This window comes from Acipenser ruthenus, chromosome 54 (genome assembly GCF_902713425.1).
Source record: "Acipenser ruthenus chromosome 54, fAciRut3.2 maternal haplotype, whole genome shotgun sequence".
NCBI lineage: Eukaryota > Metazoa > Chordata > Actinopteri > Acipenseriformes > Acipenseridae > Acipenser > Acipenser ruthenus.
In genome coordinates, this window is record NC_081242.1 from 3120157 (window position 1) to 3138100 (window position 17944).

The window sequence follows — 17944 nt, forward strand, 5'->3', positions numbered from 1 at the left end:
TAGAGGGAGAAAAACAAATGGTGCTGAAATAATAGTAACAGAGTTAGTTTAATAGTGACAGAGTTAGTTTAATAGTGACAGGGTTAGTTTAATAGTGACAGGGTTAGTTTTATGGGGTAGGGTTAGTGGTTAGAGGTAGGGTAAGGGTTAGGTTTAAGGGGTAGGGGTGAGGTTTAGGGGTTAAGTTTAGGGGTAAGGTGTGAGTCGCATATGACGTGGCACGGACTGAAGTTGCGCATGGTGTTTTTAGTAATTGCAAATTAGGTGGGTGCTTAAAATAATTAGCTGTGCGAGCACAACGAGAGCCATAGCTGTATGTATTATAAGTACAACTGTATTTTGTTTTACTATATTTTTGTAAATAAGTTTAGATTTCTTTTCTGTTCTGCATTTCTTTTCTTTATATTAATATACTAAAGGTCAAGGATGAGAAATTTGGTAAAATGTTGTGTTTAAGTGTGTGAGTTAAGTGTACTGTACCCTGCAACCAGTTTTCTGCTCATAGACCTGTATTATTGCATGCTACTTTTTCAGAAGGGTTGACAAAGTTTTGGCGGGAATGTTGAAATCTGCAGCAACATCTTTCTTTTTCTTGTACGATGGTGCATTATCCACCCCTTTCCACACCTCCACTTTTGTCTGCAAGGATAGTGCACATTTTTGCGCTGCTACATGTAAATGGCATTGATGCGTGAGCACAATGGCAACTCAAAATGCATCATAGGATCTGTAGTCCGAAAACAGCACTCAAAATCAGAACAGAGACACTAATCTGGATGCACAGGAATACATTTCCCATCATCCTTTGCACTCAGCTGTTCAAACTAGGGCGATTCCTTTTATTCAAATTTGTCTTCCCTGGGGGTGGGGCGCTCCAAAATAATTTGCACTAACAGGAAATTATTTTGAAATTAGAATTCTTATTATAGAAGCTGTTTTCAATAAGCGACTGCAAAATTTGGTCGGGACCATGTAGAAAATTGGTAGTATCAGTAAATGTGTCTAATCCGAGTTCATTTTAATGAGCATTGACTGTACATGATGTATTATTCTTTTTAAAGTAGCAACTGTACAACTCTGACAGATAAGTAGTCGATCTACCTAAATCACAATGAATAGATCTATAACATATCCACCATGAGACTCCACTGCAAGCGTGTGCTCTTGCACTGGGAATTGTTCCATATTCTGTATGTTTAATCTACAACATGTGCTGTAAAAGAAAGGGAAATAATGTGATAAATCAACAGGTTCATTTGTAATCTATCATTTTTTTTTTTCCAATTTCTAATTTAGACCCTTCAAATGAGGACCGGTATCAATTTGTAAACGGTAAGTTCAATAATAAACAAAATAATAAGTGTTGCAGAGGTAATACAATGATATTGCACTATTCAATACAGTACAAAAACAGTGAGAGATTTGCATTAGTACACTGAAGCAAAACTGCAACCCAAACACAGTGTCAAATTTGAATCACCTCTTTTGTCTAAAGCATGTATCAGCACAGTTGTGTAGAATACAGAGCTGTTTACGTAACTAGTCCCAGTACCAAGTTACTTCAGAATAGGACAAAATATGACTGCTTATTACTGTGTATTACCTTTCAGTTCAGGCGGTGAACGTCAGATGTAGTAGCCACTGGAGGCCGCTAGAGGGTGTGAAACAAACAGTGTCGAAATAATAGTAACAGTTTGTTTATTAGTGACAGAGTTAGTTGTATGGGTTAGGTTTAGGGGTAGGTGTTAGGTTTAGAGGGTAGGGGTTAGGTTTAGAGGGTTAGGTTTCAAGGTAGGGATTAAGTTTAGGGGTAGGGGTTAGGTTTAGGGGTAGGGGTTAGGTTTAGGGTTTAGGTTTTGAGGTAGGGGTTAAGTTTAGGGGTAGGGGTTAGGTTTAGGGGTAGGGGTTAGGTTTTGAGGTGGGGGTTAGGTTTAGGGGTAGGGGTTAGGTTTAGGGGTAGGGGTTAGGTTTAGGGTTTAGGTTTTGAGGTAGGGGTTAGGTTTAGGGGTAGGGGTTAGGTTTTGAGGTAGGGGTTAGGTTTAGGGGTAGGGGTTAGGTTTAGGGGTAAGGGTTAGGTTTAGGGGTTAGGTTTAGGGGTAGGGGTTAGGTTTTGAGGTAGGGGTTAGGTTTTGAGGTAGGGGTTGGGTTTAGAGGTAGGGGTTGGGTTTAGAGGTAGGGGTTAGGTTTAGGGGTAAGGGTTAGGTTTAGGGGTTAGGTTTAGGGGTAGGGGTTAGGTTTTGAGGTGGGGGTTAGGTTTAGGGGTAGGGGTTAGGTTTAGGGGTAGGGGTTAGGTTTAGGGGTAAGGGTTAGGTTTAGGGGTTAGGTTTAGAGGTAGGGGTTGGGTTTAGAGGTAGGGGTTGGGTTTAGGGGTAAGGGTTAGGTTTAGGGGTTAGGTTTAGAGGTAGGGGTTAGGTTTAGGGGTAGGGGTTAGGTTTAGAGGTAGGGGTTAGGTTTAGGGGTAGGGGTTAGGTTTAGGGGTAAGGGTTAGGTTTAGGGGTTAGGTTTAGAGGTAGGGGTTGGGTTTAGAGGTAGGGGTTGGGTTTAGAGGTAGGGGTTGGGTTTTGAGGTAGGGGTTAGGTTTTGAGGTAGGGGTTAGGTTTAGAGGTAGGGGTTAGGTTTAGAGGTAGGGGTTAGGTTTTGAGGTAGGGGTTAGGTTTAGAGGTAGGGGTTGGGTTTAGAGGTAGGGGTTAGGTTTAGGGGTAAGGGTTAGGTTTAGGGGTTAGGTTTAGGGGTAGGGGTTGGGTTTAGAGGTAGGGGTTAGGTTTAGGGGTAAGGGTTAGGTTTAGGGGTAAGGGTTAGGTTTAGGGGTTAGGTTTAGAGGTAGGGGTTAGGTTTAGAGGTAGGGGTTAGGTTTAGGGGTAGGGGTTAGGTTTAGGGGTAAGGGTTAGGTTTAGGGGTTGGGTTTAGAGGTAGGGGTTGGGTTTAGAGGTAGGGGTTGGGTTTAGAGGTAGGAGTTAGGTTTTGAGGTAGGGGTTAGGTTTAGAGGTAGGGGTTAGGTTTTGAGGTAGGGGTTGGGTTTAGAGGTAGGGGTTAGGTTTAGGGGTAAGGGTTAGGTTTAGGGGTAAGGGTTAGGTTTAGGGGTTAGGTTTAGAGGTAGGGGTTAGGTTTAGAGGTAGGGGTTAGGTTTAGGGGTAGGGGTTAGGTTTAGGGGTAAGGGTTAGGTTTAAGTGTGTGAGTTAAGTGTACTGTACCCTGCAACCAGTTTTCTGCTCATAGACCTGTATTATTGCATGCTACTTTTTCAGAAGGGTTGACAAAGTTTTGGCGGGAATGTTGAAATCTGCAGCAACATCTTTCTTTTTCTTGTACGATGGTGCATTATCCACCCCTTTCCACACCTCCACTTTTGTCTGCAAGGATAGTGCACATTTTTGCGCTGCTACATGTAAATGGCATTGATGCGTGAGCACAATGGCAACTCAAAATGCATCATAGGATCTGTAGTCCGAAAACAGCACTCAAAATCAGAACAGAGACACTAATCTGGATGCACAGGAATACATTTCCCATCATCCTTTGCACTCAGCTGTTCAAACTAGGGCGATTCCTTTTATTCAAATTTGTCTTCCCTGGGGGTGGGGCGCTCCAAAATAATTTGCACTAACAGGAAATTATTTTGAAATTAGAATTCTTATTATAGAAGCTGTTTTCAATAAGCGACTGCAAAATTTGGTCGGGACCATGTAGAAAATTGGTAGTATCAGTAAATGTGTCTAATCCGAGTTCATTTTAATGAGCATTGACTGTACATGATGTATTATTCTTTTTAAAGTAGCAACTGTACAACTCTGACAGATAAGTAGTCGATCTACCTAAATCACAATGAATAGATCTATAACATATCCACCATGAGACTCCACTGCAAGCGTGTGCTCTTGCACTGGGAATTGTTCCATATTCTGTATGTTTAATCTACAACATGTGCTGTAAAAGAAAGGGAAATAATGTGATAAATCAACAGGTTCATTTGTAATCTATCATTTTTTTTTTTCCAATTTCTAATTTAGACCCTTCAAATGAGGACCGGTATCAATTTGTAAACGGTAAGTTCAATAATAAACAAAATAATAAGTGTTGCAGAGGTAATACAATGATATTGCACTATTCAATACAGTACAAAAACAGTGAGAGATTTGCATTAGTACACTGAAGCAAAACTGCAACCCAAACACAGTGTCAAATTTGAATCACCTCTTTTGTCTAAAGCATGTATCAGCACAGTTGTGTAGAATACAGAGCTGTTTACGTAACTAGTCCCAGTACCAAGTTACTTCAGAATAGGACAAAATATGACTGCTTATTACTGTGTATTACCTTTCAGTTCAGGCGGTGAACGTCAGATGTAGTAGCCACTGGAGGCCGCTAGAGGGTGTGAAACAAACAGTGTCGAAATAATAGTAACAGTTTGTTTATTAGTGACAGAGTTAGTTGTATGGGTTAGGTTTAGGGGTAGGTGTTAGGTTTAGAGGGTAGGGGTTAGGTTTAGAGGGTTAGGTTTCAAGGTAGGGATTAAGTTTAGGGGTAGGGGTTAGGTTTAGGGGTAGGGGTTAGGTTTAGGGTTTAGGTTTTGAGGTAGGGGTTAAGTTTAGGGGTAGGGGTTAGGTTTAGGGGTAGGGGTTAGGTTTTGAGGTGGGGGTTAGGTTTAGGGGTAGGGGTTAGGTTTAGGGGTAGGGGTTAGGTTTAGGGTTTAGGTTTTGAGGTAGGGGTTAGGTTTAGGGGTAGGGGTTAGGTTTTGAGGTAGGGGTTAGGTTTAGGGGTAGGGGTTAGGTTTAGGGGTAAGGGTTAGGTTTAGGGGTTAGGTTTAGGGGTAGGGGTTAGGTTTTGAGGTAGGGGTTAGGTTTTGAGGTAGGGGTTGGGTTTAGAGGTAGGGGTTGGGTTTAGAGGTAGGGGTTAGGTTTAGGGGTAAGGGTTAGGTTTAGGGGTTAGGTTTAGGGGTAGGGGTTAGGTTTTGAGGTGGGGGTTAGGTTTAGGGGTAGGGGTTAGGTTTAGGGGTAGGGGTTAGGTTTAGGGGTAAGGGTTAGGTTTAGGGGTTAGGTTTAGAGGTAGGGGTTGGGTTTAGAGGTAGGGGTTAGGTTTAGGGGTAAGGGTTAGGTTTAGGGGTTAGGTTTAGAGGTAGGGGTTAGGTTTAGGGGTAGGGGTTAGGTTTAGAGGTAGGGGTTAGGTTTAGGGGTAGGGGTTAGGTTTAGGGGTAAGGGTTAGGTTTAGGGGTTAGGTTTAGAGGTAGGGGTTGGGTTTAGAGGTAGGGGTTGGGTTTAGAGGTAGGGGTTGGGTTTTGAGGTAGGGGTTAGGTTTTGAGGTAGGGGTTAGGTTTAGAGGTAGGGGTTAGGTTTAGAGGTAGGGGTTAGGTTTTGAGGTAGGGGTTAGGTTTAGAGGTAGGGGTTGGGTTTAGAGGTAGGGGTTAGGTTTAGGGGTAAGGGTTAGGTTTAGGGGTTAGGTTTAGGGGTAGGGGTTGGGTTTAGAGGTAGGGGTTAGGTTTAGGGGTAAGGGTTAGGTTTAGGGGTAAGGGTTAGGTTTAGGGGTTAGGTTTAGAGGTAGGGGTTAGGTTTAGAGGTAGGGGTTAGGTTTAGGGGTAGGGGTTAGGTTTAGGGGTAAGGGTTAGGTTTAGGGGTTGGGTTTAGAGGTAGGGGTTGGGTTTAGAGGTAGGGGTTGGGTTTAGAGGTAGGAGTTAGGTTTTGAGGTAGGGGTTAGGTTTAGAGGTAGGGGTTAGGTTTTGAGGTAGGGGTTGGGTTTAGAGGTAGGGGTTAGGTTTAGGGGTAAGGGTTAGGTTTAGGGGTAAGGGTTAGGTTTAGGGGTTAGGTTTAGAGGTAGGGGTTAGGTTTAGAGGTAGGGGTTAGGTTTAGGGGTAGGGGTTAGGTTTAGGGGTAAGGGTTAGGTTTAGGGGTTGGGTTTAGAGGTAGGGGTTGGGTTTAGAGGTAGGAGTTAGGTTTTGAGGTAGGGGTTAGGTTTAGAGGTAGGGGTTAGGTTTTGAGGTAGGGGTTAGGTTTAGAGGTAGGGGTTGGGTTTAGAGGTAGGGGTTAGGTTTAGGGGTAAGGGTTAGGTTTAGGGGTTAGGTTTAGGGGTAGGGGTTAGGTTTAGGGGTTAGCTGTAAGTCACATATGACGTGGCACAGACTGCAGTTGCGCGTGGAGAAATAAATGGTGTTGTTAGTAATTGTAAATGAGACGGGTGCTTAAAGAAACTGCACGAGCATGTCATAGCTGCATGTATTATGATGATACAGCTGCATGTATTATGATGATACAGCTGCATGTATTATGATGATACAGCTGCATGTATTATGATGATACAGCTGCATGTATTATGATGATACAGCTGCATGTATTATGATGATACAGCTGTATTTATTTTACTATATTTTTGTAAATAAGTTTAGAGGTTGTTTTTTATTTTCCAATATTTGTTCATCTTCATATTAATATGATAAAGGTCAAGGATGAGAGATTTGGTAAAATGTTGTGTTTGAAGTGTGGGAGTTAAGTGTACCGTACCCTGCAACCAGTTTGCTGTTCATAGACCTTTTGTCTGCAAGGATAGTGCATGTTATTTTTTGTTTTTGCGCTGCTACATGGAAATGGCATTGATGCGTGAGCACGATGGCAACTCAAAATGCATCGTAGGATCTATAGTCCCAAAACACCACTCAAAATCAGAACAGAGGCACTAATCTGGATGCACGGAAATACACTTCCCATCATCCTTTGCACTCAGCTGTTCAAACTAGGGCGATTCCTTTTATTCAAATTTGTCTTCCCTGGGGGTGGAGCACTCCAAAATAATTTGCACTAACAGGAAATTAATTTGAAATTAGAATTGTTATTATAGAAGCCGTTTTCAATAAGCGATTGCAAACTTTGGTTGGGACCATGTAGAAAATTAGTAGTATCAGTAAATGTGTCTAATCTGAGTTCATTTTAATGAGCATTGACTGTACATGATGTATTATTATTCTTTTTAAAGTGGCGACTATTCAACTCTGACAGATAAGTAGTCGATCTATCCAAATCACAATGAATAGATCTATAACATATCCACCATGAGACTCCACTGCAAGCGTGTGCTCTTGCACTGGGAATTGTTCCATATTCTGTATGTTTAATCTACAACATGTGCTGTAAAGAAAGGGAAATAATGTGATAAATCAACGGGTTCATTTGTAATCTATCATTTTTTTTCCAATTTCTAATTTAGACCCTTCAAATGAGGACGGGTATCAATCTGTAAACGGTAAGTTTAATAATAAACTAAATAAGTGCTGCAGAGGTAATACAGTGATATTGCAGTATATAATTACAATCATGGTTTTAAATTAATAAATATACATTTTATTAAGAAAATAAATGAGCAGGAGTTAAATAATTAATCCTTTTGAAGAAAAATGACGAGAGTGCGACCATGAACGTCTCCACGAAAACTTTTTGGTAAGCCGTTTAAACTGGTAGTCTGACTGAAAGAATTCTGAACTTTTGTTTTTCAGTAGAGACTTCACTTCTTGTTGCATGTAATTACCTTATACTGGTCAGCACCTCTTCAATATTAAGCATTGTAGTGCACAAATGCCTTTTTGCTATAATATATATATATATATATATATATATATACAGTACTGTGCAAAAGTTTTTAGGCAGGTGTGAAAAAATGCTGTAAAGTAAGAATGCTTTCAAAAATAGACATGTTAATAGATTATATTTATCAATTAACTAAATGCAAAGTGAGTGAACAGAAGAAAAATCTAAATCAAATCCATATTTGGTGTGACCACCCTTTGCCTTCAAAACAGCATCAATTCTTCTAGGTACACTTGCACAAAGTCAGGGATTTTGTAGGCATATAGTCAGGTGTATGATTAAACAATTATACCAAACAGGTGCTAATGATCATCAATTCAATATGTAGGTTGAAACACAATCATTAACTGAAACAAACAGCTGTGTAGGAGGAATAAAACTGGGTGAGGAACAGCCAAACTCAGCTAACAAGGTGAGGTTGCTGAAGACAGTTTACTGTCAAAAGTCATACACCATGGCACAAGGTAGTTATACTGCATCAGTAAGGTCTTTCCCAGGCAGAAATTCCAAGGCAGACAGGGGTTTCCAGATGTGCTGTCCAAGCTCTTTTGAAGAAGCACAAAGAAACGGGCAACGTTGAGCAGCAGTGCCATCAGCTCAGAATTGGTAGAAAACAGTGGGACCCTGGTACACCCATCTACTGTCCAGAGAAGTCTGGTCAGAAGTGGCCTTCATGGAAGACTTGCGGCCAAAAAGCCATACCTCCGACGTGGAAACAAGGCCAAGCGACTCAACTATGCACGAAAACACAGGAACTGGGGTGCAGAAAAATGGCAGCAGGTGCTCTGGACTGATGAGTCAAAATTTGAAATATTTGGCTGTAGCAGAAGACAGTTTGTTCGCCGAAGGGCTGGAGAGCGGTACACGAATGAGTGTCTGCAGGCAACAGTGAAGCATGGTGGAGGTTCCTTGCAAGTTTGGGGCTGCATTTCTGCAAATGGAGTTGGGGATTTGGTCAGAATTAATTGTCTCCTCAATGCTGAGAAGTACAGTCAGATACTTATCCATCATGCAATACCATCAGGGAGGCATCTGATTGGCCCCAAATTTATTCTGCAGCATGACAACGACCCCAAACATACAGCGAAAGTCATTAAGAATTATCTTCAGCGTAAAGAAGAACAAGGAGTCCTGGAAGTGATGGTATGGCCCCCACAGAGCCCTGATCTCAACATCATCGAGTCTGTCTGGGATTACATGAAGAGAGAGAAGCAACTGAGGCTGCCTAAATCCACAGAAGAACTGTGGTTAGTTCTCCAAGATGTTTGGGCCAACCTACCTGCCGAGTTCCTTCAAAAACTGTGTGCAAGTGTACCTAGAAGAACTGATGCTGTTTTGAAGGCAAAGGGTGGTCACACCAAATATTGATTTGATGTAGATTTTTCTTCTGTTCACTCACTTTGCATTTTGTTAATTGATAAATATAAACTATTAACATGTCTATTTTTGAAAGCATTCTTACTTTACAGCATTTTTTCACACCTGCCTAAAACTTTTGCACAGTACTGTGTGTATATATATATATATATATATATATATATATATATATATATATATATATATATATATATCTATAGTAAGTATTGACTGGAGAGGAGGGCCATAGTGGAAAATTATTGCACCGAGGGAAGACTATTGTTACCGACAGGGGGCTATAATGCCCGAAGCTGCAGGAGGTAACAATAGTCTTCCTCAGGAGCATTTAATTGTCTAGTCTGCAGTACATATTTAATATATGAATCAGTCAAGGAAGAAAGTGAAGCAAGGTTGGAGAGTAAACATGACTTTATATATTTTGTTTAAATATAGCTGATACAGTATAAGTAAATAAATAACATAAATAAATAACAAAATGTTTTTGAAGTTCATACCCCATAGTTAAACGTTGTTTTTGGCGTACAGCTCTCTGTCTGGTTTGCTGGCTGCTGCACATAATACTGTTTAGATCCTGGCCATCATATCTGTTTACATTGTCGAGTTGAATTTCAAAAAGTCAGAAAACAGTGACAGTGACATTTTATCACCATTTTAGTGTTTGGAGCATCTTTCTTTTGTAGTATGTTTTGTCATTTATTTTCTGTTGGGTCACAGAATCGCTCTTCAGCTGTTTTTTTTTTACATTCAGCCATTTGCTCTTGTTTTGAGGAGTGGAGGTGAAAGCTGTTCCTTTGAAAAGGGGCGGGAGTGACAGTGATGTGAACCAATCACATGTCAGATGGAGACTATGGCCCGGTGGTGTAAGGATGTCAGGGCAATAGTTCAATCTATTTTTGCTCCTAAAAATGCACAAAGAAAAACATCCAATGCAAATGACTGTTAGCACAGTTCATAACCCAACATATGTTATTGCAGAAATAGCTGAAAGGCAGCTGCAGCCACATGTTGAAAGCTTACCTAGCTATGTTAAAGATACAACACATTTTCTGAAAAGGATTAATAATATAAAGGTTAAATTTCCAGAGAACACCATTTTATGTTGCATGGATGTAAAATCCCTGTCCCCTAGAGTAGATAAGAACATGATACCTATGGAAGAAATATTAAATATGAGCAATATAGTTATTTTGCATTTGGAAATATAATTTACAAACAGAATGATGGCACAGCAATAGGCTGAAAATTAGGCATGCATTTTGCAAGCATGTATATGGGCAAATGCGAGGAAATGTTATTGAGTAAACTAGACAAGAAACCATTCAAATACATGAAATATGTGGAGTACATATTTGGAATATGGACACATGGAGAACAATCTCTTGTACATTTTCATAAATTATCAAATGATATCCACCCTAACATTTTGGTGGATTTAAGGTGGACAAAATCTGAAATTTGAATTCTTAGACACCTTGGTAAAACTTGATCATAGATCTATTAAAACAGATCTTTACTTGAAGCCTACTGACATGCATCTACATATGTCATCTGCACATCTTATTTATACTAAAAGAGCAATTCCTAAAGGACTGGGTATAAGGATAAAAATAATCTGTTCTGATGAAAATGACTACAGAGAAGCAGAGAAAGGAATTAAAAATAAATCTTAAGAAAAGAGGTGTGGTGAAGATGAAATATTCTTAATTCGTCGTGCAAGGATAGCAATTTTGTATATGGCATATTTTGCATAAAATAAAGTATATAGGAGACAGGTACATAATTATGTAAAATAATGCAGTAAAGATTTCACTGTTTTTAAAGGTTTGTTTGCCCCTTAAGCAGACCCAGACACTGAAATTGAAAGTTTGATAGCACTTTTGTGCCGTTTTATGATGTAACAGAAAACATAATAAACAAAAACCTAACTCACACCTGGAGTACTAACTAAACTTTGTATTGTCCCTAAACTAACACACTGGACAGCTAAGCTGTTTACCAGTCACAAAACATTAACGTTTTCATACTACCTTTTGAAAACCACACAGGTCTCTTCACAATGACAGCCTGTCCCATTCGGCCAGGGTGTCCCCGGTTCACCGCGCACCAGCGACCCCTGTAGTCTGGCAGGGTGCCTGCGGTCTTCAATTTCAGTGTCTCCCATATGGTATTTATAATGGACATTTGTATTGCCTGCATGCAGTACCTTACACTTTTCTCCATTAAATATAATTTGCCATGTGTCTGCCCAGTTCTGAATGCTGTCTAGATCATTTTGAATGACATTTGCTGCTGCAACAGTGTTTGCCACTCCTTATGTTTGTGTTGTCTGCAAATTTAACAAGTTTCCTTACTATACCACTATCTAAGACATTAATGTAAATTAGGAAGAGCAGAGGATCTAATACTGATCCCTGTGGTACACCACTGGTTACCTCGCTCCATTTTGAGGTTTCTCCTCTAATCAGTACTTTCTGTTATCTACATGTTAACCACTCCCTAATCCATGTGCATGCATTTCCTTGAATCCCTACTGCGTTCAGTTTGAGAATGAATCTTTTATGCGGGACTTTGTCAAAAGCTTTCTGGAAATCTAAATAGACCATGTCGTATGCTTTGCAGTTATCCATTGCAGTTATCCATTTTCAATGTTGCATCCTCAGAAAAGTCAAGTAGGTTAGTTAGACATGATCTCCCTTTCCTAAAACCATGCTGGCTGTCTCCCAGGATATTGTTACCATATAGGTAATTTTCCATTTTGGATCTTATTATAGTTTCCATAAGTTTACATATAATAGAAGTCAGGCTTATTGGTCTGTAGTTACCTGGTTCGGTTTTGTCTCCCTTTTTGTGGATCGGTATTACGTTTGCTATTTTCCAGTCTGTCGGTACAACCCCTGTGTCAAGAGACTGTTGCATGATCTTGGTTAGCGGTTTGTAAATAACTTTTCATTTCTTTGACTATTGGGAGGATCTCATCCGGCCCAGGGGATTTGTTTATTTTAAGAGCTCCTAGTCCCTTTAACACTTCTGCCTCTGTTATGCTAAAGTTATTTAAAACTGGATAGGAACAGGTCGACATGTGGGGCATGTTGTCCATATCCTCCTTTGTAAAAACTTGTGAAAAGTAATCATTTGATATATTTGCATTTTTTCTCTTCATCTTTGATGTTGCCATTTGTATCTCTTAGACATTTTACTTCTTCCTTAAATGTTCTTTTGCTGTTATAATATTGGAAAAAAACTTTTTGGAATTGGTTTTAGCTCCCTTGGTAATGTTCATTTCTCTCTCTGTCTTGGCATCTCTAACATCCTTTGTCTTATAATTTCAAATGTGTAACCTTGATTCAATAATATATTCAATAATGTATACAAACACAAAATCCTAGTGTTGAATCTGTATTATATTGATCTGAAATACAAACTCTCTTTTAATTCTCTGTTTTAGAGACAGAAAGAAGCAATAACCAGCGATTGCAGAGGGGTGAGTTCAGTAATAATCAGATTAATGATTTTATTGAATCTCAAGTAGCTCGACTAACAAAACTTTCTTTGTTTATTTTTTTAGAATTAAATGAACTTCAGAAGAAATATGGTAACATTCACTCATTTTTTCATTTGTAATTTCAAATGTTTAAAGTTGATTATTTTCTGTTTTAGATATTTTATAAAAGAAGCAGAAGCTTACAATGGAAATTTGTAAAACAGCTTTTTAATATACTAAGATTTTTTTAATGATATTTTGTAAAAATTCAAATAGCAGCTTTTTAAAAGACATCGGCATTAATTTTAAAAGAACCAATTCAGCTTTTATTAGAGCGCTAAAGTGCCTTCTATAAAACAGACATTTTTGTTGAAACTTTTAATAATTTATTTTCTTAGATGCTTTAAGAAAAGAGAAAAAGCAAGGCAAACATGGTAAGTAAGGCCTAAGGGGCAGTAGTGATTATAGGATATTGTAATCCCATTTAGTAGTGGATTATGGGGCAGTAATTACAGAAATGGGTTTGATCCACACACAATACACTGCTTTGATTTTGAAAGTGTGCAGGATTTCACAACTTAGGTCATCACAATCAGACACAGTCACTGTAGAAAACTTGTAAAATCTTTGTACCAAAAGAGAAATGTTTGTGTCTCTTTAATTTCTAAAACGTGATGGACTTCAGGAGGAGAATGTCCAGATATATTCATTTAATTGTACTTATTTTTCTATTTACCTGTCAGTTCTTGTAACTCATATAATATTGTATCAATTTGCAGTAATACAGGGAATATACAGGTAGGTGTATTACAGGTAGCAGTGAATAGTCATGTTTTTGTTAGTGAACTAGCGATGTCAATATTTCATTGTATTCAGCTGTATGAATTGAAATGGAAAGTAATTGTGAAGCGTGATGATTTAGATAGACGAGAGTGCAATCCATTAACATTGAAATGACATTTTAGAACTTTAATACATAATGAATTCCAAGCAGAGTTCAAATCTAGTGACAAACAGCAAAGTGTTACAAAACTGTGTATCTATCAGCAGTGAACCAGGCATTATGAAATGCATAGTTTATTCATATTTTTTAAACTCACTATTTTGACCTCAGCTATTCATCCTACCCCTAGGAATGAAGTATGTACATTATATAAGCTAAACTTTTTATTTTGTGTTTTTAGAAAGTTTAGGAAAGGCGATTGACTTGAAACGGGGTGAGTTCATTGGAGTGATCGAGGAGAGTTCATCACATTATAATCATCTTGTATTATTGCTCCAATAATGAATATTTTTCTTTGCTTCTTTTCAAGATTGTGATGAAATTCGAAAGAAATTCAGTAAGGACATCAACTCTTTTTATTTTCTCATATATTGATTAACTAGGTACTAATATGTTACATGGAAAGACAGCTAGCTGATTTGGAAATGGGCAGTGCAAACCTGGAATGGTGTTTATACACACTAGTTTTGTCCCAGCCATTTCTGAATCCTGAACTATCTTGTGTCTATTTTAATTTTTTTATTGGACTAATATAATTATTTTACCATTTGAATGCTAGTATGTATGCATTATACAGAAAACTGTATAAAGTGATCCAATGCTGTGTGGCAGGGTGCCCCTCCCCTGTGCTTATTTTGTCTTATATCTGTGTATGTAGTTGTGCATGGAGTGTGGGTTATTAGCACAGGTGATTTAACACTAGAAGGACAGGAGATATCTACTCATACCTAAAAGCCCTGCAGCAGTCTTTCTGACGTCTCTATTCAAAACACTGTAAATATTATAACGAAAGGAGAAACAGTCAGATGTAATTCACTTTTTTTTATTGTCTACGTCACATAAATATCTGAACAACCAAAGCATAATATATCTGAACATTTTTTTTACAAATCAAAGCCACGCAACAGAAATCGGTTTATTATCAGATCCACAAAAGCAACAGAGCAATGTAGATAAACTTAGAACAAAACTTTTTACAGAAGCGCAGCAGCACAACAAGTTATAAAAAAGTCACATTTATTTTTATTTTTTTCTGCTTTTATAGACAAAAGGGTATTCCTATACCTTGAGTCTAAGTCTGTTTACAATCAACACAGATAATGCTCTTCTCCACATGTGCAGTGCACTTTCCACACACCGCCTTTCTGCACAGGGCACAGCTGTCCCTGCAGACACCAGCGTTTGAAAAGGCTGATTGAAAAACAATAGTCAGTTATTCACTCAGGCAGAGAGTAGAGACTAATCTAATTACAGCTAAATACATTGCGGACTAGTAAATAAACACAATAAAGTAGAATATCGTTCTGTATAATCAAAATGCAATTATTATCTGTCTGGCCGTCAATGTGACTGCTGCCAGGGCTTTTAGGTATAATGTAGGGGCAGCAGTGTGGAGTAGTGGTTAAGGCTCTGGACTCTTGACCAGAGGGTCGTGGGTTCAATCCCCGGTGAGAACACTGCTGCTGTACCCTTGAGCAAGGTACTTTACCTAGATTGCTCCAGTAAAAACCCAACTGTATAAATGGGTAATTATATGTAAAAATAATGTGATATCTTGTAACCATTGTAAGTTGCCCTGGATAAGGGCATCAGCTAAGAAATAAATAATAATATATCTCCTTTATTTCTGCACTCCCACATTTCATTCTTTGTGAGAATATTTAATACATATGGACAGAAAGGTACATGAACGGACAGCCCCATATGTGTTACAAGAGTGGAGAAAATTAAATTTTAAAACCGAAAACCACCAAAAGGACCTTCCGCGGTCCTTCTAGTGTTAAAGTGAATATTTGTATTTAGGTATGGCGATTGCACAATCACTTCACATACAGATAAAATGTGTAATAGTATGTGAGCACGAGGAGTGCACAAAGTAGTTCACGTGCAGCTGTGCCGAGATTCAAATTGAATGATTGATTAACAATCGAGTCTTGGTACAGCTCCATAAAAGAGCCAGTGTTTCACGCACCGGGGTTGGTGTGTTCAGGGCAAAGGAACGAGAGATGTGAGACAAGTCCCTTGTTTGGGGTTCGTCCACTGTCTGTTTCTAATGTCTATTTATTTTGGCCAACGTGCCATTTTGTTTGTTCCGGTGTTTTTTTGTGTGTTAAAACCTTTGATTTACAATAAACCGGCGCAACAGCGAATTCACTCCAGCAACTCTGTGTCATTCAGTTCCTGGTCTGACGTCACCACACGAGCCATCGTGTCACATGCTGGTTAAATTAATTAAACATATTCAGAGGGAAATGTATTATCTGGTTATTAGAATGGGAAATCCCTACAATATTCACTCAACTTGTAACACTATCTTCTTCCATTTAGATGCAGTGGGATATGTTGCAGAAAGAGGTAAACACTGTAAATCTGTATTTGTTCATTTACAGTAATGAGAATATACTGATTGAGTTTCTCATCTATGTTTTCATTCATTTCAGAATGGAGTAGCATAGTTAAAGCTCAAGGTAAGTTTCAATTCTTAAATCCATTTGTACTGAATTCTTATTGCACATATTTCTTGTATTATTTTTATAATAAAAGCATAGGCTAGCAATATTGAGACTGTTCCAATGTATATATGTACATATGGAAAATATACAAATTCATTTTTTAAATCAATTACAATACCCAGACAACTGTTTTCAAGTAATTTCTTCTATTTTGTAAATGCTTTTCTCCCAGTACCTTTACTGCTTTGAATACATGAGAAAAAGTGAAGTGTCTGCTTAGAGCTAACTTGAAAGACCTACTGTAGCCATGTAATCATATATCCTTGATGCAGCAGTGTGGAGTAGTGGTTAGGGTTCTGGACAGTTGACCGGAGGGTTGTGGGTTCAATCCCAGGTGGGGGAACACTGCTGCTGTACCCTTGAGCAAGGTACTTTACCTAGATTGCTCCAGTAAAAACCCAACTGTATAAATGGGGAATTGTATGTAAAAATAATGTGATATCTTCTGACAATTGCAAGTCACCCTGGATAATAGCGTCTGCTAATAAATAAATAAATAAATAAATAATAATAATAATAATAATAATAATAATAATAATAATTATTATTATTATTATTATTATTATTATTATTATTATTATTAATATTCTGCTTTAAACATGTTACTATACAAAACAATGCTTTCTGTTTGTTCCTTGTCATCAGCTAAAGTGACCCTGAACCCTGACACAGCCAACCCCAGCCTCACAGTCTCTCCGGACGGCTCACAAGTGAGATTCAAAGGGGAGGGATCAGCAGAGTGGCCCAGTGTGCTGAGCAGGGAGGGGTTCACCTCCGGGAGGCACTACTGGGAGGTGGAGGTGGGGGAGAAGGGCTACTGGGCTCTGGGCATCTCCACATACCTTGATGAGAAGATCATACCTGAGAAACCAGAGGAGGGCTACTGGCTTCTGAGGCGGTGGAAAGGAAATATGTATGAAGCTGTGAGCCAGTCCCTAGTCCCTCTTACACTGCAACACAAGCTCTATAAAGTGGGGATGATTCTGGACTATCAGAAAGGAGAGTTATCATTTTACAATGTTTATGATGGTAGTACGAGATATGAAATCCACACTTTTAACTACAAATTCACTGAGGTCTATCCTGTCTTCAGCCCAGGGTCTCACGATAGAGGACCTTTGAAAATCACCAGATTTAAGTCTGGTGATGGCAATCCCAACTTGTAAAGACAACTTTACTGAGGTCAGTCCCATCTTCAGCTCAGTGTCTCACGATAGAGGACCTTTGAAAATCCAACTTAGCTAAATTGCTAAACATAGATTCTTATAGTTTTTAATTTTCAGGTATAAAAATTAAATTGCTAATTAAATGCAAGACTAATTTGAGATCCCTTTCAATCAGGTCAGACTAACCAGTCAAGCCTCATTCTCACCTGGCTGGCTTGGTTAGTCTGACTGACGGGAGGGGAACCTTAAAGCATGTGGGAATGTGGTCAAGCTTAATTAATTAATTAATTAATTAATTAATTAATTAATTAATTAATTAATTAATTGCCAATTTAGCCTGACCATATGTATAAAGGAGGAGCTGATTGTTCAGCATGGGTGAAATATTGTTTTGTTTTTGTAACAATGTTTTTGGCAACGCTGAACCTCTGGGCTGATTGCTTGATCGGATTATGTGGAGGTGGGGAGGAATATCATTGTTGCACAGGGTGCAGTGCACAGTGCAATGCTAATATGGTTCCCCAGTAGTTATATGGATGCTGATTTATAATAAACTGAAATCATTTTTATTATGTGTTAATGTCTAAAATGCTGGCCTCTTGTTAAATACCAAAAGACTGGGGTTCTGGAACCGATCTAAATATTTTCCTTGATTAAACCTCTTTGTGTTGAGTTGTGTTTCTGTCACCAGGTTACGGAGGCATATAATATGTATATAACAAATTACACTGTAAGAACTATGGTTTCTAATATGTGTTTTATACAGTGAGTTTGCTGTTTTAGGAAGAAACTGGAGCCATTGTAGTTGCACCTCTATATTAAACCTCCATTAAACCTAA

General features: G+C 38.7%; 1 protein-coding gene across 2 annotated transcripts in view; it reads left to right on the forward strand.

The window, feature by feature from the left end:
• Window positions 1-17777, forward strand: part of LOC117398055 (zinc finger protein RFP-like) — a 35276-nt gene extending 17499 nt beyond the window's left edge. The window contains exons 11-20 of one of the 2 annotated variants that reach the window (XM_059016813.1): window positions 1297-1332; window positions 7189-7224; window positions 12388-12423; window positions 12508-12534; window positions 12822-12857; window positions 13608-13640; window positions 13737-13763; window positions 15755-15781; window positions 15868-15894; window positions 16585-17777. In XM_059016813.1, the coding sequence (XP_058872796.1) occupies window positions 1297-1332; window positions 7189-7224; window positions 12388-12423; window positions 12508-12534; window positions 12822-12857; window positions 13608-13640; window positions 13737-13763; window positions 15755-15781; window positions 15868-15894; window positions 16585-17105 (806 nt within the window). In that variant the 3' untranslated portion in view covers window positions 17106-17777. Of the gene's footprint in view, window positions 1-1296; window positions 1333-4007; window positions 4044-7188; window positions 7225-12387; window positions 12424-12507; window positions 12535-12821; window positions 12858-13607; window positions 13641-13736; window positions 13764-15754; window positions 15782-15867; window positions 15895-16584 lie in introns of both variants that reach the window. The other variant, XM_059016814.1, reaches the window with a different exon arrangement.
• The last annotated feature ends 167 nt before the right edge of the window (window positions 17778-17944 follow it).